Source organism: Lontra canadensis, unplaced genomic scaffold, assembly GCF_010015895.1.
Source record: "Lontra canadensis isolate GAN:19392208 unplaced genomic scaffold, GSC_riverotter_1.0 scaffold100, whole genome shotgun sequence".
Lineage (NCBI taxonomy): Eukaryota > Metazoa > Chordata > Mammalia > Carnivora > Mustelidae > Lontra > Lontra canadensis.
In genome coordinates this window covers 4979488-5007474 of record NW_022631094.1, presented here as the reverse complement: position 1 = coordinate 5007474, position 27987 = coordinate 4979488, and the positions used below count along the sequence as shown (strand labels likewise).

Here is a 27987-nt window from a genome sequence, read left to right as displayed (position 1 = left end):
CTCAGCCAGCTCTATGACACAACCACCACTCACCAAAAAGACCTGTTCATTTCTGAAGTTCCGCTGTTGGTTATTTTAGATCTGTTTTAATTTGATGAATTGTTTTTTCATTAAATCAGTTCTAAGCAAAATCTCTGAGGTGGCTGAAAGTTTGTAACCATTAGATGACTTTGGTCAAATTAATAGCTGCTATGCTGTAGGAGTGGGAGGAGACTTTTAAAGGGTTGTTTTTTTAGAGTGCTGTAACCCTTCCCTCTTGATTCTAACATTGTGACTTTTGGGGCAGTCTCATGCCGTTTCTTTCTCCCTAATCTTCCAAAACAGAAGAAAGTATTTGATATTAATCGAGCCGATGCGTGGCCCGTGAGTGTGGATGTGTGCCTTAATTTGCGTGCCTCGTAATTATACACATCCATAAGCCGAAAGGCAAGTCCCTCCCAGGGATGACCTTGTGAGGTTGTAGTGAAAATTAACATAAGCTGCGTGAAGCATTATACCAGAATTTTCTTATTGCCCTTTCTCTGGGGGTGTTCCATGAATACATCAGCAAAATGATACTTAAATGTTACAGCATTGTTCTTTACCACTTACCCATTTCTCTTCTGTACTCTTACCCAGACTTGTGTCAACAGTCCATATTAGATCGGAGGGTTCTGGGGGCCCGTTGTTGATTTGTGTTAACATTTTTTAGCAGTGATCTTAGCAAAGTCACCCTCTCCCCAGCCCCCTTCCTCCACTCCTTACAAAACCACACGAACATCCAGCACATGTACCTGGAAATTCTGCAGATGTTCTCTTGGAATAGTCTCTCCTGTTCGTTTGGATCCTTGGAAAGTCTATCTCTGTCTTGTCTTTCTTTCTTTAAAAAAAAAAAAAATTCTCTTCCTGAAAATACAGGATTTAAAAAGGAGCTATACTCCAGCTTGCATGATAATAGCGTATCCGTGAATGAGGTTTTTGGCTCAACATAGAAGGGGAAACGACAATATAAAGTAAAATCCCATTTGAAATCCACAGATGCTGTTCCATTCACTGCTGCAGCTTGTATCTGTTTCGGAGAGTGAAAGCAGCAACAGGGAAAGTGAGGGTTAGTTATTGGCAGTATTCAACTTTGGGACAAAAGCCTTCGAATTTCCACAGTGGTGAGGATTGTGAAGGTGGCCATAGGAATAGATCTGTTTGGGGCTTTCTAATGCACTGTATTGGTGAAAATAAATAAGGAACTAGCAGAAATAGATTGTGGCATTAATTTCCCTAAGGGCATTGATAAAATGGGGAGGACTTGCGTGATTTTGCTGTGGGGGACGTGGAGCAGGGGAAGGAATATGAATGAAGGGTTATCCAAACAAGAATGGCAGCTGTTCCGAATCACAGCAGAAAATGTAAGCTTTTCCAGCCTGACAATATCTCCCTAATCCTTGATGAAAATGTTATGAAAACAAAAGGGCAATAAGACAGGATTAATAACTGGAATTTTAATAACATTGGGGGTCAGGATATGGTTACATTCTTTAAAGAATCAGCTGTCAGTTTTGCAATCGAACTTGTTAAGTATTCTAGTATACTGTTTATTGTGTCTGAAATTAGTTTAATGGGTATATTGATAGGGAAGAATTAATTATGTCATGGTTTAAGAGTATTTAGTTATTTTAAGACTCTTATTAGCTCACAAACGCATTTGACATTTTAAATTGTGTATATTTACAGTTCACTGAGCCATCGTGGAAGGTGAATACGTCAAACGGCTGAACTTTTGTTAACGAATAGGATATACTTTTTTCAGTCCGTTAATTGATTTAGGGAACATCAGCAATGTTTTTAAGGAGAAACAAGGCAAAACAGCAGATTCTAATCTTAGTGGCAACATAATTCCAAGGATATGAGATCAGTTTAAAAAATAGGCCAATGATGTGGTTTTCAGATAACATTGGCACCAACAATATTTATTTGAAAAGGCTCTTACCAATAATTTCTATTAAAAATGTACTTCATGAGTAGAATGATTGAAGAGATCAGCTTTCAACAGATGAAAGAATTATTCTTACTGAAAATATATAATTTAGAGTATGCTGTTGCAAAATTGGGTCATAGTTCTTATCATATGGGTTTTTAGTTTTCACTTCTAGGACTGTCTTTTCCAATTGGGGTGTATGTGGAAACTATAAGCATAATATAGTAAGCATAGTAGTATCTGAATACTACTACATAAACATAGTACTCAAGCATGTATAAATTTAAGAAATATGTCTAAACAGTACGTAATTATGTGTATACTACAAGCTGTGGCTATAAATACATGCATACACACATACACGCATATACAGTATGCAGGCATAGTAGTATGTGAAGGAGCCCCAAAGGTTTCAAAAAATGTAGTCAAAACTTTATGGAAAAAAATGTGGCATATTAAAGATGGAAAGATTTAATATAGAATGCAGAGAAAAGAATGTCTATTTGGACATAACATAGAGCTTTACCAAATAAAGTTGTTCTTGCCCTGGGCTGAATTCCCAGTGCCCATGGAATACATCTTCTCTTTTCTCAGTACCGGGACCAGGACAAGGGGGAGACAAGCCGGGTGCCCAGGATACAAACTACAGGCAGGGAATCACTCTCAGGTGTGCACCCTGACCTCGCACGACCGTGAGAGTGGGTGCTTCCTTGAATTTGGAGTCGTGGGCACCCACCTTATCTCATCCTGGGGGCCCAATTCTGTGCTTGGTGGAACAGATTGGAAAGGATTGTGCCGTCCCCTTTGTATTCCCCTATCTATATCTGTTATCATAATGTGTATTAAGTTGATTATTTGAGACAGTCTTTGTGGTGTGATAATAGCTTACTTTGTACGGTGGTTTGCAGTTTACAAAGGACTTTCACATTATGCCCTTGAAGTCTCTTACTGGCCTTTTCAGACGGGTGGGGCCGCTCTCCTGTTTATTGAGCATATCAATGCACGTGGGCCTGACACATTTCAGGTCACTTAACCTGAGGGCGAAACATTTCCCTTGATGTCTTTCTTTTTACAATTTTTGCTTTAGCTCTTCTCTCAGAGTCAGCTATCATTTCATGCACAGTAAACTGCAGCTACGTTTTTGATGGATATCCAAACCAGATCTCTCTGCTTTACCAGTATGGATGGTAATTTTCTGTGGCCGCAAAGGGTAGAGATGTTTGCTTCCATCAGAAGCATAAGGCAGGCTATCGTAAACTCAGCTGACGGGGTGGATGCGGCCCCCTCACCTTCTAGTATGTTTAGCTCGCTGTGGAGGCATTTTCTCCTCACCGGCCAAATGGGGAGGTGGCTGGGTGCTAACACAGGAGAGCGCTGTGTTTACTCAGTGTGCCCAGCACAGAACAACCATTCTTATTGCATGAAACGGTGCTCAGAACACTTAAGTACTTTTTTAAAGTGTTCACAGATTTTTACAAATAGGAGTGATTTTTGTGTCATCCCATGACACGTCCCCTGGGAAAGCTCTTCCATCAGTGTCTTGTTACCAATGATCTGCCATGGGCTTCACCATGTCTGTTTGAACTACTGTGTTGGTGTCGCCAAAATCAAACGTCATCCAGGCTTAGTCACGCTATTCCCGCCTCCCTCCAATATCAAACATTCCCCCATCTCCGCGTCCATAGCATTGGCTTGGTGCTTCTGGTGTAGTATTTTTTTGTAGGAATGTGCAGAGAACAGAGATCGTTTTGTTTTTATTTTTTTAACTTCGGTCCCCAGCACAGCACGTTAATCAGAATAGGTTCTAATAAAGGTGTGTTGAGTTGGTTTCTTCTCAGTTGAATAAATACTGCTGAGAAACTACATTCTCATGAAACCACATACCACAGTAGTGTTTTTTCCTTCTTTTCTGAAACGCAGGATAAAGGATATCTAAGAAGACCAGGATATCTAAAGGATGTCTAAAGAAGACCATACTCTTTTTTAAAATTTTTACTTGATTGCAGTTCATACAGTCACTTATTTGCGGCCAGTATTTGTATTCATATATGAAAGTCTTCCTCAAATATCCGGTCCTCCCCATGTCCAAAAGACACCAGCCTTATTTTTTAAAAGAAGATTTTATTTATTTACTTGAGAGGGAGAGAGCCTGTGTGAGCAGTGGCGGTGGGTGGGGGGGTTGTTGGAGAGCAGAAGGAGAAGAACAGGTAGATTCCCTGCTGAGCGCAGAGCCCAGTGCAGGGCTTGATCTCATGACCCCGAGACAATGACCTGAGCCAAACCAAGAGTCGAGTGCCTGACTGCCAGAGCCACCCCAGCACCCCCATCTGCCTTATTTTTGTTAATCACTTAGAAATAATGATGTATAGGAGAACAGTGAGGAAACTGAAGCAAATCAAGGAGATGAGAGAACTCATGTGGAGAAAGAATTACTCTAAATGTAAATAGAATTTTGTATTTTCCCATCACTTCCTATTCAGGCCGAGGGTTTTTGTTGTTGTTGTTGTTGTTTTTAATGAACTATATTTGTGTTAGTTTCAGCATTTCTGAGGAATACACATGAGCACACCTTCTTATGCACAAGCGTATATGTTCTTTCCTGAAGTTGGATGTCCTCTATTTTTAGTAAATATTTTTGTTTGTTTTTCTCTTCACACCAGTTCTTTGAGTCCAGATGTTGATCCAGTTCTTGCTTTTCAACGAGAAGGATTTGGACGCCAGAGTATGTCAGAAAAACGCACAAAGCAATTTTCAGATGCCAGTCAATTGGATTTCGTTAAAACGCGAAAATCAAAAAGCATGGATTTAGGTAGTGAGTACAATCTCCATGAATCTTTATCTAAATAAGGTTTAGATGCTTTCAGATTAAAATTGATAGGCCCAAACACATGTCTGTTTACTTTAAGCAATAGAGAAAATAAATGTGAAATGTGGCAATTTGGCAAAAATTAGTTTTTCTCTGAGTTTAAGATAACCATATTTCTCATAAGTGGCATGTTTACATAATGTGCAATATGTTAACATATATGTTTCCTGATGATAAAAGAAACAAACACACGCATCTCATGCTATATTCCTGCATCTTTATTTGAAAAGATGAAATGTTTTAACATCTTGGTTGTTTAAAAACAATTTTTGGAAATAGTATTTGGTTGGCTGTGGGATTCTTGCTAGAAGGAGAAGTATTGGAGAGAAACCATTATCTCAATCCATGTGTAGAATTTGGTTACTTCATGATATCTTTGTTTCACTCCTATTCTTTAAGGTTTATGTAATAGAAACTCTTATGTGTTGATAATTAAGGCATGTAATTGAAGTAATAATTTGAGAGAATATTTGTTGTAGAAAGTATTTGGAAGCAAATGGGAGGAGAAAAATAACTATAGTTGTTCAATCAAACACCAATCAGGTAGTGTCTCTTTTTGAATCAAAATCCACCAAAAAGCAAACAAACAAAAAAGTAAAATAATTAATTATATCTATAAACCGATCAAATGATTTACAGAACCTTTGTTAATCAACTGTAACTTATTTATGATGTTCTCTGGTGGCTGTTTGTACTTCAAGACTAAAAGCATTAATTTATCACATGCATAAAAGAAAAATTTGGCGATGCATTGCCTTGGCTAATTATGATATGCTAACTTATAAATAACACACGTGTCTGTGAAATGAAATGGCTGGCATTTTGCATGGAGACACTGCTTCCCCCCCCCCTTTTTTTGATTATGAATGTTTGCTTGATGTTTCGTATTATTTGCATGAAATATTACCTAAGAATGATCACCTAACTGAAAAGATCCGGGAATGGTTGAAGCATGTTGGGCTGTGGGGACTAACTGTGCTAACCAGTATACATTTACCTTTTAACAGTAGCTGACGAGACTAAACTCAATACAGTGGATGACCAGAAAGCAGGTAAGAATGGACAGTGAGACTGTTGCCATAGAAACTGTGGTCCAAGGAGCTGATCATAATTATAGAGCTGCCAATCATATTGCGTGTAAACATAAATATTCCACACTTGCATGGATGTTTTCATTGTAGAAAATCAAATTGTACAAGAAAAAAAAATTTTCCGTTAGAAGGAATACTAAGAGCAAATATAATTTAGTGTTTCAAAAATGCTAAAACAACCTAGATTTTAATAGTATTTGTGTAGAAATGTTCTGTCATGATTAAATAAAAATCAAAGTCCTGAAAACAGGATCTCTTCTAATAGACTCTTAAGTATCTAAGTCATTTATTAGATGACTAGCTTGATGTCATGATCCTCAAAGTGGTGATTTTGATTTGAAGGATAATCGCATAAATATAAATATTTTTCACTGATGGACAGTGTCCAGTAATGCTGTCTTTAGTTGCTCAGAAAACCTTAGTTCTTCTTCAGGTGCAAGAATTAGCTTATAGTTGTCTGACATTGAGTTAGACTATACAATGCACACAGCTCCTTTTCTTGACTTGACTTTGGGAACCTATTCTAAAATTTTCTTTTTTTTTTTTTTTTAACTCATTAGGACTTGTTTCTAAAATGCTGTCTAGATCATTATGTAGCATCAATAATCAGATTATATTGAACTGGGTTTTTCATTGTATTAGAATTTATTTTTATGTTATTTTATGAAAATAATCACAGGAAAGTCTTCACATGTAATTAAAGTAATGTGCTTTGTATGCATTTATGATTTATTATTATAAGTTTGGAATAGTGTTTTAATTATTCTAGATCCAGTATGAAGTACTCACGTCACTTAGCACTAATTAGCTTCAATTCACCTTTTTAACCTGCAGTAGTAATTAGTTTTTAGCCTGCTTGAAAAATGTGTATCCATATACATATGTAAAGATTATTGTGGACAAGGTTGGAGTTTTTACATTCTGTAGAGTAAAAGATAGATTCTAAAAATTACATCCAATAAATCATAAGATTAACTGTAGTGGAAGGCAATTAACTATAGCTTCAGCCATTATTATGTAGTTATTTCTCTGATCAAACATGAAATTCACTGAAATTCTGGAACAGGGTAAAGAGAAACTATTTGATAGTTCATATATGTAAATTAGTAATTAGTTTTAGAGTTAACAGTATTCATTACTTTTAAAGAAGTAAGACCTATCCAGGATAATGTTCATAAAAACCAACTCGAACTTCTCAGGTTAAAGAACATGACTTCATATACTATGCCAGTCAGGTAAAGTCAGGAAAATATTTAATTTGACCAACTCACTTTTACTAAAAGGAAAAGAGCATTAGTGCAATTAAAAAAATAATGATGATGATATCCAGAGTTTAATTGGACACATAAAATAACTTTCATGGAGAGGAGGCAGATTTTATAATCTAATTCAATCTAATTCAATTTTGTGTTTTTATTGTGGTTTAAAATGTTGGATCCTAGATAAAAGCTTTTTCCTTTTTTCTTTTATTTTCCCCACTATGTGCCATCGATCCTACCAAAGTAAACTAGAAAACCTTGGGCCACAAAATTATTACATAGACACCACAGTACCTATTTTTTGGTCTGTTGGTTTTAGATCTACATGAATAAAATGTCTAAAGTTGATCCTTTCCACCCTGAAATATTGGACAGTGAGCAGATTTTCAGTTATTTTTCTTTCTTCAGTTCGCTTGAATTGCTAAGATGATCATGATTTTACAGTTCAGTCCAAAGGTTTTTGGTAGAGCCACAGCGGCATTTCAGCGCAGATCATCTGTCTAGCCATAAGCCTTTCATAATGAAAATTGAATTCCATTTCCCTTTGCCCTTGCAAAAGACATCCTCTACTTTTTTTCGGCAAGACAGGTATTAGTAAGTAGTAGAAAAATAGGCCTAGGGAAAACAGTATGATTATGATTTTCCCCTTTATTTCAGATTTAAAGTTCTTTTTTGATATTTGGGGGTAAATTTTCTTTGTGAATGAAAAGAGAGAATAAGAGGAGAATTGTGTTTCTAACAGTTTAATCTTTGGATATAAAAAATAAGCAAAGTATCCTAATGAGCTGACTTATAAAGAGCTTTAGAATATTATTTAAAAATTAAAAGATGTTGATTTGTGTGTGCTTGTGTGTGTAAATAAGACCAATTTTTGCCCATACTTTATATAGAGAAAGGCGTTCTTAATTTTCAACCCTAGGAAATGCCAAGTGTATCATGTCGGGGTTCTCAGTAACCATCACTCAGGAATCTTCGCACTGTTACTTAACAAAATCTTTGTTAACAGTTTCTTTGACAAATGTCATACTTAAATGTATCCTCTCCATGTTACAAATTAGAAGTCTCTTCCTGTAAAGGACCAGGTAGTCAATAATGTGGGCCTTACAGACCAAACAGTCTCTGCAACAATTACTTCATTCTGACGTAGCGTGAGAGCAGCCATGGAATAGAATGGACGTTCCAGATTAGGCCCATGGTTGGCTGATCCCTCTTATAGATTCACAAATTACACATTTTGACTTTTTGTATAACCTTTTACTGTAAGAATTTTCGACCATACCTAAATATAGAGGTAATAATTCATTGATTTCCTATATACATAATACCATGGCCAGAATGTTACATACTGCAGTGTTACAATTTCAGAAAGAAGAATAGGTAGGTAAGCCTTAAATTATTCTTACAAAATATCTATTGCTTATTTATATTTTCATCATTGTTTTTTCTACCAGATTTGCCTTTATGTATTTTAATATATACATATATATTCTTATATATGTATATAAATATTTATGTGCATGTATATATAGACATATACCTATTTTAATATTCATGCTATTTCTAGATTTCATTATTAAAATGTTTAGTGCTGTGAGTATATTAAGTCAAATCTCAGCTAACTTTTCATAAAGAAAAACTTAATATACCTGAGTGATGTTTTTATGAAAATCTTTACTGGAAGCATGAAATCTTTATTGGAGAAATATAGATAGATATGAATACACACACACACACGTGTCCTTTACGCTCCCCAAAAAGTGCCAAATATTTGCCTGATAAGTGACTACAGAACTCAAATGCAGCTGGTAGGTTATGAAAATTGATATGCATGAGCTATTCAGAAAAAGTTTTCCCCTGTGCTAACTCTAGGAAATATAAAGTAAATGTCCCTGCTTACGAGTGATCTTCTCCTATTCTCTTTGACTCCTTGATTTCTTACTCTTTGTTTAGTTCTAGAACAAAATTCATTTTCCTTCCTGTGACATGACTTTTATGAGTATTTGGAACATGAACTTGTCAAAAATTATAGTGCTATCAAGAGAAAAAGTAAGATTGATCATCCTAGAAAGAAACATTTCATGGGAATTTTTGTTATAAAATAATCAAATATATACAATCCTGCACTGAGAAAGTTCAATAAATCATCTTTTTCTCCCAAGCACAATAATTGAGAGACTATTATTTCTTCATTAGAATCATCTATCTGCCTTTCTGCCTGTGTTACATTTTTGACATATTTATTCTAACTTAAAAACTGCTACCCCATTGTGAAAATGAGGTGGAAGATGTAATATAAATGGATCTTAAAAAGATAATTCTTGTTTTGACTTTCAGTTTAACTTTTATTCTGTTTTCTACCCTGAGCCATGCAAAGCCCGTGTCATAATTATTTGCCTTTTAGGTGATACCATATCAAGGCTCTGCCTTAATTATTGATTAACACGTGAGCTGGTGACCCCATGTACAGATAAACGACCTGCTCTCTTCTACCTTCCCATTTTTTTGTACCTGTCTTTTTAACAGCGTAAGTGACGAGCTAGTTGTGAAACCTGGGCTGACCAGTGGTGGTCCAAAGCTGGTATTTTAGTCATGGAGAGGCAGACTTCATCTGCCTCTGAGTGCCAGGTCAGGCAGTGATGGATGAGGCTGTCTTCCTCGCTCAAAGAAATCCATCTTGATTGCCTTCTAAAGCTTGGTGCTACTGGTACTCTCTCCGGGCCCCCTGCCCTATATCCTCCAGAAACAGCCCCATCGTTCATTCTCCCAATTCTCCCCTGCCATCCTACTGAAATTTTCTTCGTTAATTGTTAAGTTTTCTTCCTCCTGTTCCTCAATTGTTCCTCGAGAAGCTATTATTACTCCCGAGCCTGGAGACACACGTCCTCATGTTCAGCTCCTGAGTCTCTCCTCCTTTACGGCTCCCTGGTGAGAGCCCTTATGTAATTTGTTTCTATTCAGATCTTGCATTGCTCTTTCCTGAGAACATTAATATTTCCCAGAATCGGGTTTCTGCCTGGTGCCAGGGTGCCCTAATTGACTGGGTGACGAGTAGTCTTTTGTGCTCGTTTTACTGACTGAGCTCTGTGAAGCCGCGGTGTAATGAGGAAGAGAATTTGTGGAACTCATTGAGATGAAGGTTTAAATTCTGCTATAAATAATTTTGAGCTGTCAATGATTTCAGTTAAGTTACAAAGCTTACGTTTGGTTGCTTATCCTAGCCTTCTCATCATCCCTACTTTTCAAGTGAGCTTCTGGGTTATTCTAGCTCTTTTAGGTTATTTACATACTTGGAGCAAATGATTTGACCAGCAAATGATTTTAGCTCTCTTGGGCTAAAAATGGAGACTAATGAAAATAGAGAAAGTAGACTAAATTTAAAATATATTTGGAAAAATTAAAATTAGTTACTATGACTTTATTTTTATAACATTTCCATCCACACTTTAGAACTCAGTGAGTGAATAATCTATGTCCCTGATGTTTTCCACAGTCCGTAGATATTCAGGTATGTAATTTTCACCACTAATTCTAACTAACATTTCATTTTTGTACATCTCCAAGGCTCCCCCAGCAGAGATGTAGGCCCTTCCCTGGGTCTGAAGAAGTCAAGCTCATTAGAGAGTCTGCAGACGGCGGTCGCTGAAGTGACTTTGAATGGGGATATTCCTTTCCACCGCCCACGGCCGCGGATAATCAGAGGAAGGGGATGCAATGAGAGCTTCAGAGCTGCCATCGACAAGTCTTATGATAAACCTGTGGTGGATGATGATGATGAAGGCATGGAGACGTGTAAGTTTATAATGTCTGAAAGAATAGCAATTACAGGCAGCTTGGTAGAGTAGCAGTTCTTAAAGTATGCTCCAGGGAACCCTAGGGGTTCCCGTTATCCTTCAGAGGGACCAATGAGGTCCAAACTTTTCATAATAATAAGATGTCATTTATTATCTTTGTACCCTTGTTTTCTCACGACGACAGAGTTGGGTTTTCTAGAGACAACAAGTCATTTGATACCGCAGTAGATTGAAAGCAAAACAGATAGAAGAATCAGTCTTTTCAGCTGGATAGTAAAGAGATTTGCTCAAATGTAAAACAGTGCCATGGTTTGCACTCATTGTTTTTTGAAAAAACAATGATCGTTTTATAAAAACAATTTGTGAATATAAATTTTGTTTTTTATAAAGTAATTAATATTTCTAGGTCTTCTCAGTTTCAATTCAGTAAATAATGATAGAGGTAATCCACGTAAAAAATTATTTTGAGTCCTTAATAATTTTTAGGAAGTTAAAGTTATTCTGAGACCAAAATGTTTGAAAACCACCGCTATAATGCAATATCTCCAGTGAATATATGTAATAATCTATGCTTTTGAAACCGTAGTTTTATTTTTTTATGAATTACTCTTGCTTTCCTTGATCTGAGCTGGCATATTTGTAGATGGGTATATTTCAAAATTGTAAAATATTTTAAGCTAAGATTATTGAAAGTCAAAGGTTATTATGGGCGAGCAATATGTTTTCCATAGAATATTGAGAAAAAAGTATTATTTATAAGTATGTTCAGATGTTACAGAGAACTGTCTTTATAGTTAAACAGTCATGGCATAAAAATAACCATTCCATTGGTTTTAACCATGGGTGACTCTTAATCTCACAAAAACAAACTGAGGGTTGCTGGGCAGAGGGGGGTTGGGAGGGGGGGGTTATGGACATTGGGTAGGGTATGTGCTATGGTGAGTGCTGTGAAGTGTGTAAACGTGGAGATTCACAGACCTGTACCCCTGGGGAAAAAAAAAAAAATATATATATATGTTTATAAAAAATAAAATTATAAAAAAATCAGAAAACAACCTTAGTATATTTACTTATAAGAAAAAGGATTTAAGAGTCCTAATAGTAAAAACTGTTGATTAGCTTCTGTTGTTCATAATTACTGCTTTATACTTTTATAATTCTATTGGACTCGGAAGTTCAAACATTACCCTATGCATCTAACTTTTGTTAGAGACACTACTGCTCAAAGTCCAGGCAGAGACCAGAGATAATTGAAGTGGATTGTAATTTACTTGCAATTTAACTTTTGGGTGAACCGCTCCTGTCACAAATACCTAAGGAAAATTGCAGTGGGGAAGAAAAGCTTTAGATAAAAATCACATTCTGTGGGGACTGAAAGCGAAATCACATAGTTTTTGCCTGTCGCACATACACTGGTTTTGGGAAGGCTAATACCACTGTCATCACGTAGCAAGCGAAACTTCAGGAGGCCACTGCTCTGCCCCACCCCTGCCTTTCTGCCCCTTCCCTTCCTTCTCCATCTAAAGCTGGATGGAGCCTTTTCACTCTCTCCAGCCAGCGATTTCAAATGTATGCAACCTCTTCTTGCCAGATGAAGAACATATTTCCTATTTTTGCTGCCAAGCCTGGGCTCCAAGATCCTGAGTCATACGCGCTTTCAGCCTTCTTTGAGTTTTTTCCCGCTCCATCAGTGGTTCCTCTCCAGCCTAAGCAGTATCTCTCATGCAGCCCTACTGTGGTAGCATCATGCTTCTGCCTGTCCTGGGTCTGTATTTAATGAGACGTATGGTACTTTGGCCCCTCGCTCTTAGTTCTTTTTTAAGCTTCTACAGTTTCTGATGCTTTTGAATTTTTTTCTTGTTCTGCTTAAAATGTTATTTAAATTCACTCATAAAATGTAATTTTCTCATCTATAACACTCATTTCAAATGCATCAGGGGATGGAATATATATCAGGACAAGGCACGTGTTTAATTCTGATAGGGACAGCTTTCCGAGTTTCTCAGCCGTGTGGATAGACAACTAAATTTGTCCCTAAGTCAACTCAGTTTCCTTTTATAATTTGAAATAACTGGTTTAAGTACATTATGTTCAAACTTTTTCATTCAGCTGCCATTGAGACAAAGACAAGCAAATAGACAAGTTACATTTTGTAAACCAAAGGGGACGTTCTGGACGAGAGATGGGGAAAGACCTGTGACATGTGCATCTGTAGCCACAGAACGCTATGTTGTCCAAAAGTCCTGATTTTATCATTTTTTTTTTCTCCCAGAGCAGTCTGTTGAACTCAGGATACAAAAGAAAAAAAAGAGAGAGAGAGGAAAACAGATATTTTACATTTCAGACTTCCGCAGTCCGAGTCGTTGAGGCGGCATTAGTGGAGTGGAGTGGGCACTGAGCTGGGATTCAGGTGACTTGTGTCCTAGTCCACATCCTTCTGATGAATTTGGGATTCTGGTCAAGCTACCTAAAACCTTTGAGCTTTAAGTTCCTCGTTATGGAACTGAAGATTGGGACAACCGGATCACTGATTCTCAAAGTTGTGTATTGTGACCTCTGGTCAGGAGGGGAGCCTCAAGAGGTTTGGGGGGAGTCCAGAAGTGAGGGGAAGGCTGAGAGGCTGGGACTCTGCTGTCACGACCTCTGTTGCCTTGGCCCTTGAGGATTTTTTTTTTTTAAGTTACTTTTAATACATTGTGGCTGTCTGTAAATTTTAATTTTAGTAAAGGGTAGTTTGCAGTTCTTTAGAAAATTCCTGAAAAGCTCTGGTTTAGATGGTTTCCGAGGTCCTCTGTAGCTTGGCTATTCCATGATTCTGTGTACCTATTCACTTAACCTGCCTCAATCCTGCCTGCGAAGCTCTCTGACCTTCTGTAGGGCCCACAAAGGGAAACACCACCATGTCTGGTTTAGTCCTGCCTAACCAAGCACGGGGCCAGGCCGATCATGGGATTCGGTGAACATTCATTGTATCAGTGAGTGAGCTTCTGTTTAACTAGTCCCTCTGCATCCCTGCATCTCTGCGAGAGAGAAGCGGGGCAGAGACTTTCACTCTGTGGGAAGAGGGGGATGGTGGTGTCACGTTGCCATCCCTCTTTGTACTGGAACCTGCACGCACCAGACCTCTGGTGCCTAAGCAATGTCTTAAAAAAAAAAAAAAAGCCCCTCGGGCCCAGTATTACTGCCGGTGAGCATTAGACTGTCCCCTTCACGTAGGACTAGACACAAAAAGGTGTTCTGTGGCTCCAGCAACGAGGAAGGTCCAGCTCATTCCACTCTTTCTTTGGTTTCCTAAACAGCATGCTTTTCAGAGTCTGGCTTCTGGATTCTCACGGCCTGGCCCACACACGTGCTGTCACCGTGGCTTCCCAGCATCCGCGTGCTTGTTTCTGGTTGTACGCCGCATCCCCGCCTCCCAGGGCGCTGTCCCTTGTGGCAAGCACATCTCTCTCCTGCCCCTGTCTGTGCTCCAGGGGTCTCCAGCAGACCATGCTTTCCTGTGCTGTGGCCTGACGCCCTCACAGCCATCGGTGGCAGGGAAAATGCCCTTTCGCTGTTGAATGTGGCTCTGAAGGGAGGAGCACTGTCCTAGCAGACAGTCCTTTTGTTCCCCCACCAGTACGCTCCAGACGTGTGGGCACGGAGGGCGGGCTATCGTCGGAAGGCCGTGAGGCCGTGAGCCGAGGCAGGGGACCCGGACAGACAGCCCCAGTGCTGCTCCTGTCCCTGTTTCCTCCTCCCGCCCGAGCCCTGCAAGTAAGATGCTGAGGCGTAGGCTCGCTTGATTGCTGTTGTCAGTCGGGCCGAGCATCTCCCTGGTGACTGTATTTCATGGCTCCGAACAGGCTTGCCTCTTCTCCGCGGTGTCGAAATCATGGCATGGGCACAACAATGGGGGCCAAGAGACCGGGGCGGGCTCCATGTGGTATCTGGTATCTGTCATCTTCTGTAACACTTACGTTCTTCCTGTGGAGATGGCAGAAGCCAGCGTTTTTGTCTCTCATTTAATCCATCTGGCCTCTCCATGTTGTGTGTGTCTGTCTGGATCAAGATGGAGCTTTGTATTCTGGGACCCATTATCTCCGAGGCCCTACCTGGGCTTGACAGGTCAGGGCATCTACAATCTGCTCCCTCTTCTATGCAAATTACATACCCTGCCTGGCTCTCAGCACGTGGCTTCTACCTCTCCCAGAATAAATCAGTTTCTGTTGCTACGTGCAACAACATTGCTTTGTTTTCTTCTTGAAAAATATATGGCCCCATTTATTATTTTTTTTTTCTGTTTAAAGTTGCCAAATTGTAAGTCTTCCTATCAATACAGAAACTGCTTTTTGTTGGGGTCAGGAGGTGAAACATAATGAAACCAAATACACTCTTATTAATTGTACCTATGGATTTTAAGATCTAGTTTACAGTTTTAGATGTGAAAACTGTGTGCCTTGAAAACAGAGACAAGTTGCTTTTGAGTGGCTTGCCCACTTTTCTTGTAGTCTCTTACCAGAGAAAAGACATAGCTCTATAAAATTTACATAACTTAGGTTAACCCTATGAGATTTGAAGAAGGTAAATTTATAGTAGTCAGTCAGCTCATATGAGAGATCCCTGGGTAATTTTTTTTGTTTACTAGTTATAAAACAGCATATTGTAGTTGATAGCTCAAATTTTCTGTGGTCAGCATTCTGCACACTTGTAGGCACTTTCAGCACTACGTATTCCAGCAAAATATGCAAACTAGGTCTAATTTTATCTAAGCAAAACCCATTAGATTATAGAAAATCTGCTGTGACAATTCAGGACATGGGTTTCAAAGTCAAAAGTACTTCTGAAAGATTATGTAGTTGATTAATATCGATAATTGGATGTTGAGCTATAGAAATTTTTGTTTCAGAATTGTAGGAATAGCCTGTCCTGTGCTTTTAAGCCAACTTGAATACTTAAATATCACCTGCAGTTTAAGAAAAGGAGCTTTGATTAATTTTAGGAAGTTTCCCCTTGCAATATGGGTGTAAGCCTGTGAAGTACCCCGAGGTGTTCGTCCCACTTCTTTTTGTGGGTAAATATTAACTTAAGTAAGCTAAAAGTACAATGAAAAGTCACATCTGAAGTGTTTGAATTATAGAATCCTCATTTTAACCACTTTTTGATAAGAAAGAAGTATTTAAATAGTTGACCAAGAGCACACTTGGGAAAAACTGAATCATGCTGAATGCATACTTTCTGATTCATAGTCCTGTGATTTTTCTAGAATACTAAACTTCCAAATGGGAAAGCCCCTACACTAAAACTACTTTAAAGTATGTGAGTATGTGTTCATGAGTCGTGGCTCCTAAAATCTGATATTTACGCTGTAAGTTCCTGGGCGCCAGGGGGTGGTTCAACCCACTGGATAAACCGATCCCTAAGAAGCAATGTGGTTAAGGGCCATTGTAGTGCATGGGTTATCATGGCACCAAAGGTCAGGGTACCCACTTAGCCTCTGTGGACTTAGAGCAGAAGGGGAGGTAGCGAGGAAAAGGCTCCCCAGAAGAGGTCTTGGTGGAGATGAGTGGTGTTGCCCGAGTGGTGTTCACCTGGGCATGTAGGCAGCATGTACATCAGAAAGAGTGTGGACCTTCTCTGGGTTACCATAGATTGATTACAGTTGACGTGTGTAGTATAGGTGACAGCGTAATGAGGAATACGGTTTAAGATGAAAGTAGAAGACAAATCACAGACAACCTTGTTTAAATTATTTCTGTTTTATACGAAGGGCCTTAAAGAACCATTGAAGAATTTCGAGTAAGTGTGATTGCTGGGGTGGTAGGACAGAGGATGGTTATCAGGGATGTCATGGTAAGTGAGCAGTACCGGTGGCAAGAAAATCAGTTATACGTTAGTAATGCAATAATCCAGGTTGAGTAATGATGCTTGGCAGTGCCAAAGAAAAGGAAGAAACTGTGTTTACATGCTTAGCATCTCACACGTAAAGATGGATGATGATGATGTGATTTTTCTCATTAGCAATTCCAGGCTCTGAAACTTTGAATCATCGTCATACTGTGTAATCACTCCATTACCAAGCTTTCTTAATTTTTCCCCATGAAATCTACTAATTTCACTCCTTCTGTTCAATCTAGCCCAAATCCTCGTTATTTAATATCTAAAGTTATTGTTAGGATCTCCTAACTGATCCTGCTGTCTCTAGAAAACTGTAATCACGTTCTTATTCTCAGAGTCCTTCAAGCCTCCCAGCTCATTCTTGCCTGGAGCATGTAATCTCCATGAGCTGTATCTTATTCCTCCCCCTCAACCCTACCCTCTCATGGTACATTAGACTATCTGCCTTCTTTAGGAAACTTCTTCCCAAGCACTCTAGTCTTCCCTTGACTTTCTCAAGCCCTAACTGATTATATAGAATGTATCTGAGACTTTATAGTATAAAGCATTTTTTTTTTTTTTTAACATCAAGAAGATTTTGTTGAGTCCCCAGTATGGACTGGCTTGATAGTTTAGAACACTGGCTTTTGGGGGATAGTGATTTTGATTTCTCAATAAATAGCAAAATAGAGCATTGCTAGCTATTCACTACTTTATCACATTTGCACATGGTTGTGTTGTTATTTATTTTTGTTTTTGTATTTTTTTCACTTAAAAGAGTCAGAACAGTGACCTGGAATCTCTTTCCTTGACACTATAAATCATATTCTGTGTAGTGTTAGAACATAGATTCAACACCACGCTCATGCCATGATTAAAAGTAAAATTTTTAGTGAAGTTCCAACAGTAGAGTTATGAGTGCCACCATTTTGGTTGTGTAACTAACCCATTCTGTCTCTTGAAAGGAACACTTTCAACTTCACTACATTGTCCCCATGGACAGGAAGTAGTATCCATTGTAGACCATCATTTGAATGTAAAAATCAATTAGATGCCGAAAGTTAAAATGCAAGGGTTCAGAAAATTGAGGGTATGACCCTCATTGTACTTACTTGATCTGTAGCATTCTCTTGGGAAGGGAAGGATAATGGAGATGACATTCTACCAGCATCTTCAGGAGCCTTTTACCTGTTTAATTTGGGGCGATGCTAGAATATAAAGTTGAAACGAAAAATGAGTTTTGGTGATAAGTCTTCAGTTCTTTGGAAGAGTGATCTTAATTGTTTTTGTCTACCTTCAACATAAACAGTTATTGATATTGTTTTTTTTAAATGAACTAAACATACTTTAGAGTGTTTTTGGAATCATCTACTTGACCTGTCCTCCAGTTGCTGAAACCACTTCTGTGATAGCACATGGCAAATGTCACCTGAAATCTTCCTGTCTTTCTTTTCATAGTCAGACTCTTGGTTCTTCATCATATCAGTTATTATTCTCACCTCACATTTTAGGGTAAAAGCTTCTTAATTCTTCATGTTTCATGTTTGGTGGCAGCTTTGTCATTTTTTTTTTTTTTTTTTTTTTTTTAGCATTTTGAAAAAGCTAAATTTTCCATTGCCAAGAGCTCATCATTCTAATGTTAAAAGTCAGGGTCCAGAAAAGCAGATCCTGTTATTCGACACCATCTGTATCACTAGCTGTTCATTTTCCACATCTTTCTTCCTTTTCAAAGTCAAAATATTCTACTAAAATAAGAAACAAAAAGAATATTTATATCCCCAAAGTTCTTGAATCCTGCATAGGACTTTGCAGTGCCCGGGAATCTAGTCTTCATTAATTTTTATCACTTTTTTTTTTTAACCTAAGATTAATCAGTAGAAATTGGTAGGGGTCAGTGGATTTGCTAAGTCTGGTGAAATTTTCCAATTACTCATGTCTCGTTTGAACTTACTCATTTTAAGTTTTAAGAAGATAAATTCCAAAGACTTAGTCATCCTCTGTACAATTATTCCATTTAATTCTTTGTCTTTTAAAATAAATTGTAAATTACTCAAGAATGTGTGGTTCCCTCATTAGGTATTTCTGATACCTAGGGTAGTCCTTCATAAGTAGGGAACAGTAAAGGATAGTTTTCCATGTGATTGACTATTTGTTCATTCTGTTATTCACTCAAGAAATAATGATGCTTCTTTGAGCTGTGCCCTCAAAGGAAAGGACTTGTTTACTGGTGATTAAGAAGTAATACTATCATTCTCATTTTGTGTTTCCCTCTTTATACCTACTGAACAATTCATTTAACTCTAGTAGCCAGTGTGAACAAATCATTTAATTCTAGCAAAGTTGTCACCACTACCCAGAATTACATTTAACTGCTAACTCTTACACTTGGGATAGACTATGTATCTTCCATAGCTACTCTAAAGTTTGATTTACACAATGTACCTATTAGGATGCTTTCAGCTGCATTTAATAGAAAATCCAACTCAGAGCAACTAGAACTGTAAGGAAATGCACTGTTTTTCGTAGCTGAGCTCTGGAGTTGGCCAGCTTCAGAGACCATTGGGTTCATAGCCTAGCAGGGTTACCAAAGATCCCCATCTTCCTGCCCTTTCGGCTCCATTATCCACAATTCAGCTTATCCAAAGGGTAATCACAGACCTCAGAGGCCTTCTGCTTTCTTGTCCATACCCAACAGAGGAAAGTGAGTGAGGTAACTCCCCAAGCATGGAGTGTTTCTATGCAGGTTGATGGGGCCATTTTCAGACTAGTAATACTGGAAATAGTAAATCGAGGGGCAGGCACCCATAGGTTGGTCGAATGCTGAATTAACGTGTTGGAGCTAGACTGCATTCCTGAACACGGTCAGAGTCCCATTAAGAAGAAGAAAGGGGAAAATGGATTGTGGATAAGCAACCAACAGAAATCATTAACAGTATCAACAGTAACAATGGGGAAGAAAATAATCTCAGGTCCATGTGGTTTAGAGTCCATTTTTGATTGGAAAATGTTTGTGATAACTAGATAGAAGTATTTATGTCAGGAGCTGCAGAACTTTTTCAGTTGAAACTTAACGTCATTTCCTCCATAATCATTAACATATAAGTGCCCAATCTTTTCTGAACTTCTTGGTGACCCAGTCCTAACATGATACCTTGCAGATTTAAGTAGCTTAATTTGTAGCATGGACTAGAATTTTAATTGAGCTGCATTTGCATCTGTTGAAAACATGGTAATTAGGTATGTTTTAATTGCAGAATGACGGTGCTGCATTAAAGAGAAATGAGCAGCTTCACGTTAAACCTTCTTCAGAAAGAGAAACTTAAAAGTATCTGCCTTCCTAGGTAATCATGTGGGAAAGTTCAGTGCATAGAGCAGGTTAAAATAGTCAGAAGTGTTAGTCAAAAATAGAAATTTCTATTTGTTTGGAAGGAGGTAATCATCTTTCTTTGTGTAGGCTATCAGCAAAAGGAAATCAAATAATGTGTCAAGATGAGCAGAATTAAGGAGAAAAAATGTAAAACTTAGCATTTAAATAGATCATCTAAGTGTAAGTTTATGATTAGTTCTTGCATTGTAATTTATGTCGGGAACACAATCGATCAAACCATTTACTGCTAATATACTACTAGTACTTTTCTTACTTGAAAAATTGTTTATGTGAATTTTTTTGTATTTTTTTTAAGTTTGAGGGAATAAAAGTATTTTATGTACCTTATTATAAAGGTGGTATTAAGTGTACAAAGATTGGTTGTAAAACTTTAAAAAATAATCTGACTAGTATTATCAGTGACCTTGAATATACATATTTAAAACAATTATACATCTGTAACCCATTTATTTAAGCTTTTGATAACCACCATAATTCTGCATGGGGACAGGGTCAAGTGAGAGATCCTTACTTTTTTTTCCTATCAAATGTTTTTAGAGTTCAAAGTATATATACTATGATACTCTAAAAGAACATCTTATGTTTGTACATATGAAGCCACATATTGCTAAATATTTTTAATTAGTTGGCATTCAAAGGGATCACTTAAATCAGTACACCCCCAGAAGAGTTTCTGTGATAATGTATTATCTAAATTAGAATGTTCCGAATAAGCATAAAGAATTCTCAAATGTGCAAGTATCATTTTAAAACAGTCCACTTGCTTGGGGCAGGAAACGGAGCTAGGATTTTTGATTTTATAAAATGAGGTTACAAAACCCGAAGTTAATAAATAATTTAATACTAATTTTCTCTGTTTCACCCAATTTAGAAAATAAGTTGTATTACATACACCAGAAAATTATTGTGAGCATGAAAAGAACTGGCAACAGATCTGACTTCAGCATATAGTCAGTTGTGAAGGCGCTGCCTTTATTCTGTTACTGAGCCAGGAGCAGACATATGCCCCTTGTACTTCTGCCAAAACTATTAGGCAGAAAACTAGCAGAACTGCTACTGATACTTCCATTCATGATTTATGATAATGGTTGCTGTGGAAGACTAAGTCACTTACATTTATTGAGCTCATTTTTTTGTTTATAGTTTCAGATATTGGAGAGGGCTCTAAAATCCATTAGACAACACGTGTAGCACTAACAATAATCACATGAAAAGGTACCAGCAACTGATGAGGGAGCGAAACCAAGTACAGTGAGCCTTCCGGATGTTGTAGTTGGGGTGTGGCTAGTTTTGTCACTCTTGGTTAGAGGAAAGTAGGTATTATTCTGAACCTCGAGGAACGGGGATACCCGGAGTTTAGAGGAGAGTTTGGTTGGTTGGGATAAAGTCATGCGTCAGGCTTAGCCACAGTCCTTCCTCTGCTGTCTGCGTCTGCCTGGCACTCCTCATTTTAGAAGTTTAGAGAATGGGAGGCAGACATGTAGTCATACCACATGGGGAGTGCAGTAATAAAAGTTTGTACCAAGAGTTATGGAAGGATGGGTAAAGGGAGGCTTGCATGTTGGGAATTTAAGAAGACTGGCTAGCATCCATTTAGCTATCTTGAGTGGACCAATACACCTAGGTTTTACAGTTCCCGAGAACCTCTGATTGCTGTGTAACTATTTGCATGATTATCTCAAAGTTGAGGCCACACCTGTTCCCCAAAGGGTTGAGACAGCAGTTGGTGACCTGGTGGAGAACAGGCATGTTTACAGGGTCAGACAGGCGCTTCAGACCCGCTAAAGCAATATTTATATTCTCCTGAGAGACTCACTTGTAAAAAGGCTACATTATACTTGGCACGTCTTTGGGCTAGTTGACCAGGATATTCTTTTTTTCTTTTTCTTTTTTTTTTTTTTTTTAGATTATTTATTTATTTATTTATCAGGGAGACATCACAAGTAGGCAGAGAGGCAGGCAGAGAGAGAGGAGGAAGCAGGCTCCCCGCTGAACAGAGAGCCCAATGTAGGGCTCTATCCAAGGACCCTGGGACCATGACCTGAACCGAAGGCAGAGGCTTAACCCAGGTCACCCAGGCACCCCTGACCAGGATATTCTTTCACTGCTCCGTGTAGACCACAAAAGAATGAGAGGAAAAAAAGCAAAATTTTAAAATCTACTACGTCCTTTGGAGCAGAGGAGTGGTTCACAATTAGATCAGAGGGAGGTGCAGAGGGAGGCAGACCTTTCTAAGTCATTAAAGTCACTGGTTGCTATCCAGTCCTAGAGTTTCGTATACATTTTTGATCTGGCTTCTTGAGTGATTTCATCAATATGAGCCACAAGTCACGGCATTAAATGAATACACAGGATTGACAGTAGGTTTCTGAAATACAGTGCTGACCGCTGGAATTATCTTCTGGGCAGATTGTGTAATGACTGGGTGATAGATTACCTCAGTGTGTGTTGTGTGAAGCATGGAATTGAGCAATCACAAACAGAGTTGATGAAAGAAATGCATGAAGGTCTTGCTGAAGTACAATCATATGGGACATAATTCTAGAAAGAGTCCTAGCCTGGGAGTACGCTGCCTTCAAACTTTTCTGTTTCCTCAGCAAGAAATGGGAGATGTTGGTCTGAATGACCCCTGAAGTACCTTCCAGATTTAGAAACTGTGGTGCTTTTATTCTTGAGCTGTATGAAAGCATGACCTGTTGGCGTGAGAAATACGTTGGCTCATGTTTTTAACCAAATGTGTCAACAAAAGGAATTGTACACTTTATTTTGGTATCATGCTAAGTAGCTGGCATTTTTTTTTTAACTGTATTACTTTGGAGTGGTCATGCCATTACTGATAATGTTTTCCTCAGATTTGGGAAGGTTTACTAGCAGAACACTAAGAGACTGAGATTGTTTTAACTGGCCCTATTATACTTTGATATTGTGTATTACTAACTCAAGTGTCCCTTGGTGGTGGAGAGGCAAGACTGACTTTCACTTGAAGATATATTAACTTGACTTAGAGGTCAGTTCTTTGTGAAATATTGGGAAGAGGCTTAACTGTTCTATTTGGTTCTGTGTTAGAAGGAGCTCAAAAACATTGATTCCTACTTTATTTGTTGATGCAGGAGAATAAAATGACCTCAGAAGTCAAGGGAAAATCTGAAGCCCCAGTAATTCTTAGTCTATTTGGAAGAAAATCTTAGGCAACCAATCTCAAAAAAGATTTATGAGAGTGGCTCTTAATATGTATATGTATTGTTTCTTACTTAATATAGAAATTGTTCCAATTCTTTTGGTAGGTGGAAACCTATTCTAGTTACTTGTCATTCTTTCAAATCAAAAAGTTTGAGGTATTGAAGTGCCCTTGGACCATATGCTTGCTGAGTGTTGGTTCAAAGAATAGGATATTGTTATCACTAAGTAGATCTTTTATCTGCAGACTTCAAGGGAGTGTGAGGTTATTGATTTACACATTTTCGTGGTTTTATCCATCTTTGTTTCATTGTCATGGTGTAGATGGACATGCAGAATTATTTAGGATTAGAAGATACAGTAGCATTTGCTTATGATGTTGGCTTTATGCAATGACAGCATGAGGAAAAGTAACAGAGACTGTGAAGATCCAGTCTTCTGTCTGCAGAAATCACAAATGGACATATTTGGGAGCCTGAAGAAAGAAGTCCTTGTGCTGGTGTTGGTGTGCTTACTAGTGAACGGTGTAGTCTCACAAATTAATGAGGGGCCAGAGGAGATCTACGTTATCCTTACCTGCGAGGAAAGGAAGCACCAGAGGGAAGGGCTGCTTGTTTTCTTTGCATTTTGCAAATACAGTACACGGGAGCCTTAGGGATCCACGCTGTGTGATAAGTGCCTACTAATCCCCGCCAGCCATGCATAGCTGTATCAAAGAGGATATTACCCTAGTGAAGGAATCAACATCTGGCCAGGAAGCTGCTTATCTCTTACCGTTGGCACATGATCTTCACGTAGGAATACCCATGTGCTTAGTAGTCATCCATACCACATGTTCAGTTCTCATTCTCCTCAAAAGTAAATAGCACAGGGGTGCCTGGAAGGCTCAGTCGGAGGAGCATGGGACTCTTGATCTCAGGGTCGTGAGTTCAAGCCCCAGGTTGGGTGTAAAGATTACTAAAAAAGGAAAAACTTAAAAAAAACAAAAACTAAATTAACATTGCAATGCACATTGATAGCAGGGTCAAACAACAGTAGAAAATGTAGGAAAGCAAAATCCGCAGGTGCAGATTTTAGCCTCTTTCACTTTGTTCTTTTGGTTCATTGTATTCCTCATCTGTTTTTGTTTGTTTCCCTTCCAAGTGGAAGAAGACACAGAAGAAAGTTCAAGATCAGGGAGAGAGTCTGTATCCACAGCCAGTGATCAGCCTTCACATTCTCTGGAGAGACACATGAATGGAAACCAAGAGAAAGGCGATAAGATGGATAGGAGAAAGGATAAAGCTGGCAAAGACAAAAAGAAAGACCGAGACAAGGAGAAGGACAAAATGAAAGCCAAGAAGGGAATGCTGAAGGGCTTGGGAGACATGTTCAGGTAAGTCTTTACCGACCCAGAGCAGATCATCCCTAGACATACTTAATCCAGAATTCCAGGAGCGCAGACTTGAAAACACTATCTTTGAGTTCAACCAGAAATGTTTTCTAATTTTCAGTCTTCGCCGTTGCACTTGTAATTTCTCAAGGATTTCACTTGAGTTATTTCAGACCGTTGTAGCAGCCTTAAAGATGTTTTCTTGCCAACCATGTAAATAACGGTGAGAGGAAGGAAGGACATGTCTTCATGTTAGCTGTGCATAGAGTAAAAGCCCCGTGGAGACAAAGGGCTATTAAAGCGGTGTTTGTTCTTTTGTGTGTGTGAACAATGGTTCATTATTTAAATTTAACATAGAGCTCAAGTTAGTGGTAGCATTTAAAGGTTCATTAATAACAAGTCTAATAAAAAATGTTACAGAGCTTCAATTAAGCTGTGTTGATTAATTTAATACTTATTACTTCAGTCTGTAAAGATTTCATTAAATGTAGTCTCTGGCTGTTTCCTGACAGTTGTTTTTGTGTCCCTAAATTATACTCCAGGATTACTTAGCATATCGTTTTTTACAAATCATTGCTCCACAGTAAAAGTGACAAGTTGTTCAGAAGTTGCACTGAAACTCTCCCATAAATGTTCATCTTAGGTGATTTATAATATTCAGGCATTTAATGTTAAATATAAAGATTGCTCGATTGTTCCATAAATTAAACCCCTAAACATATCAAGATCATGGTTTCAAATTGAAAACATACAGCATAGTCACTTGACTCTTCAAAACGTAGTTACCCTGTATTAGGAATCCCTTCCTTTTAACTTTTTTTAAATTGCAAAATATGAACAAGCGTTTTTATTTTCATGGAATTTCTTGATTTATGATCCTCAGGTTGACCTCAATAACTCAGAGAGTTAAAGATATGTCAGGCCTGCAAAGTTGAGGACTCGGGGCACAGCCGACAGGCCACACAGTGCAACAGATGTGCTCTGTACATATCTGAATAAGTTGAGTGCACAGAAGAAGTATACTATAGACCTAGATAAAACAAAGCCTGGTCTATTAGCGGCATTAGCTTTCATTTAAATATGAAGGGATTTCCATCTCTGATGCTTTAGAGCATTGGGATTTTCCTAGTTTGACATTAGAGTTTTTCTTGTTTATATACTCCCAAATGCTTTTTTCAGTCGATTTCGCCTTTCTTCATTATATGCCGTGTCCAGGAACACCTATGGGATGAAACTTCCCTAATGTCCACTTTATTTCAGTTTCTGTGTTAGCCAGAGGCTTTTCTCTCTGTCTATGTAGATGGGCAGTGCATAAGCTGGCACTTGGTTACACATGACGTAAGGCCTTTGCCCATCAGTTAAAATTTAAGGACTATGTACTGCTGTCTTCTTTAAATTAGAGAATACGAGATGGGAGGATATCTTCCCTAGACTTAACACATTCAACCGGTAGTACAGTCTTGTGTCCAGGTGCCCTCCTGGAGTCACATTGAAAGTCAACGGGCTGTTAGTTTTCCCCCTTTGTCGGCCAACTTTTATCTGGCAGATACAGTGCTCTCTCCTTCTCATGGACTAAAAAAAAAATAAGCAACGTTCTGGTGTGTTTTTTTATAAAATATGTTATAAATTATTTTCCTTATAAATTTTTTTCTGTAATTTACAGCTCCAGAATAAGAGAGGATTTATGGTAGAGTTGTTCCTTTGGGGGTCAGAAGAGTGGACAGTGTGGGGTCCACGGGAACATGTATGTTTCAGAGGGATGCCAAATTGTAACCCGGCAAGCACCTTGTTGCTAAAAGTTCTGTAAAATACCACATGATGTTTTCTCTAGACAGATTCTATAGATTATATCTGCATCTTTTAGTGAAAGCCAGCTTTGTGAAAATTCTAATTTCAAAGGCCTGCGTGTTTTTGAAAACTAACTTCCATGTTTAGGTGTAGGGGCCAAAGGTTCTGTGTGTGTTTTTTTTTTTCCCCCTAAAAAATGAGCTTGTATTCTCCCAGTGTTTGAGAATAGCTATTAAAGAAAATCACTGACGTTCACACTTTTTTGGGAATATAGCATCAGTGGTTTGCTAGAATTAGCCTACGTTGGCTTCTGAGAGCAGGTTGCTCCATGTTTAGACATGTAACCCAACGATTGTTAAACATGGCCATTATAAAAATTAAGTCCATTTTATAAAATCAAAAACAGTACTCAAAATTTACCAGTTCCTGATATTTTATCGTATTTTACCAAGATCTCTGCTTTTGAGGTTATTTACCCCTCTCTCATCAGCACGTGCGGACATGTTACGAGGGTGGGCAGACATATTATGAGGGTGGGCAAACACAGCTCTCGCCAGCTCTACCTTTCAAACATGTGCTGCTGGATGAGTATGAGCCGTGTTGGGAGAGCTTAGACCATGGAAGTGTCTGAGTTCCACAAAACAGAGCTGCTTCCCCTAGGAGAACGACATGTCACCAAGTGAAGAATGTAAATCTCTCTTCAGCAGAGTCTCGGTATCTTGTCTAGTTTTCTTGAGTGTGGCTGTCTTCCATCTGGGTGCAGACCCCTGGCTCAGCCCTTTGGGAAATTGTCGAAGCTTACCAAGCACTTCTCCTTGAAAACGATCTGAGAATAATTTATTAAACATAAAATACACTTTTTGTCTGATTGACTCTTGGCTCTTAATCCTTCCTTCACACCATTATTTTATGTTCTTCATATTGGAGAAGACTCTTATTAAAGTGTTGTTAGATTTTTCAAAACATTTCGTAACTACCTCGCATTCTGAATCTCACTGTTTGAGACCAGTCCAGTCTCAGGTTGCTTCTTTTATGTTTTCTTTTCTTTTCTTTTCTTTTTTATAATGTAGGGAATATAGTCCGATTTTAAAATTCATCTCTTCCCTTCTATTTGTGTTCTTATGGAGAAGAACATGTGATTTCCTTAGCAGTGTTGCTTTTAAATAGCTTAATCAAAATGTGTATGTGCATATACATTCTTAGATCAGTTTGTAAGGAGTTCGAATGAGGCTGCCCAACGGAGACCTGAAGTACGAACCAAGGATGTGTGTGTGTCTGTGTGCAAGCGTGTGCATTTGTGCGTGTGTTTTTATGATTTTGTTTCTGTGTTTTGTTTCAGGTAACAGAAAGATAAAGCTAAGGGTCCGGGCATTAGATATTGGTCTAGCTTTCTGGGCACATGAGCTTTTTCTATTTAGTCACTCAAGGAGGTAATAATAAGTTTTCCT

At 38.3% G+C, this 27987-nt stretch overlaps 1 protein-coding gene across 16 annotated transcripts in view; it reads left to right on the top strand.

The window, feature by feature from the left end:
* Positions 1 to 27987, top strand: part of PARD3 (par-3 family cell polarity regulator) — a 649759-nt gene that overhangs the window by 425259 nt on the left and 196513 nt on the right. For 7 of the 16 annotated variants that reach the window (XM_032837827.1, XM_032837836.1, XM_032837830.1 and 4 more), the window contains 4 exons: positions 4612 to 4763; positions 5825 to 5869; positions 10729 to 10956; positions 24523 to 24754. In XM_032837827.1, coding sequence (XP_032693718.1) covers positions 4612 to 4763; positions 5825 to 5869; positions 10729 to 10956; positions 24523 to 24754 — 657 coding nt within the window. The remainder of the gene's footprint in view (positions 1 to 4611; positions 4764 to 5824; positions 5870 to 10728; positions 10957 to 24522; positions 24755 to 27987) is intronic. The other 9 variants (XM_032837837.1, XM_032837841.1, XM_032837839.1 and 6 more) reach the window with 4 other exon arrangements.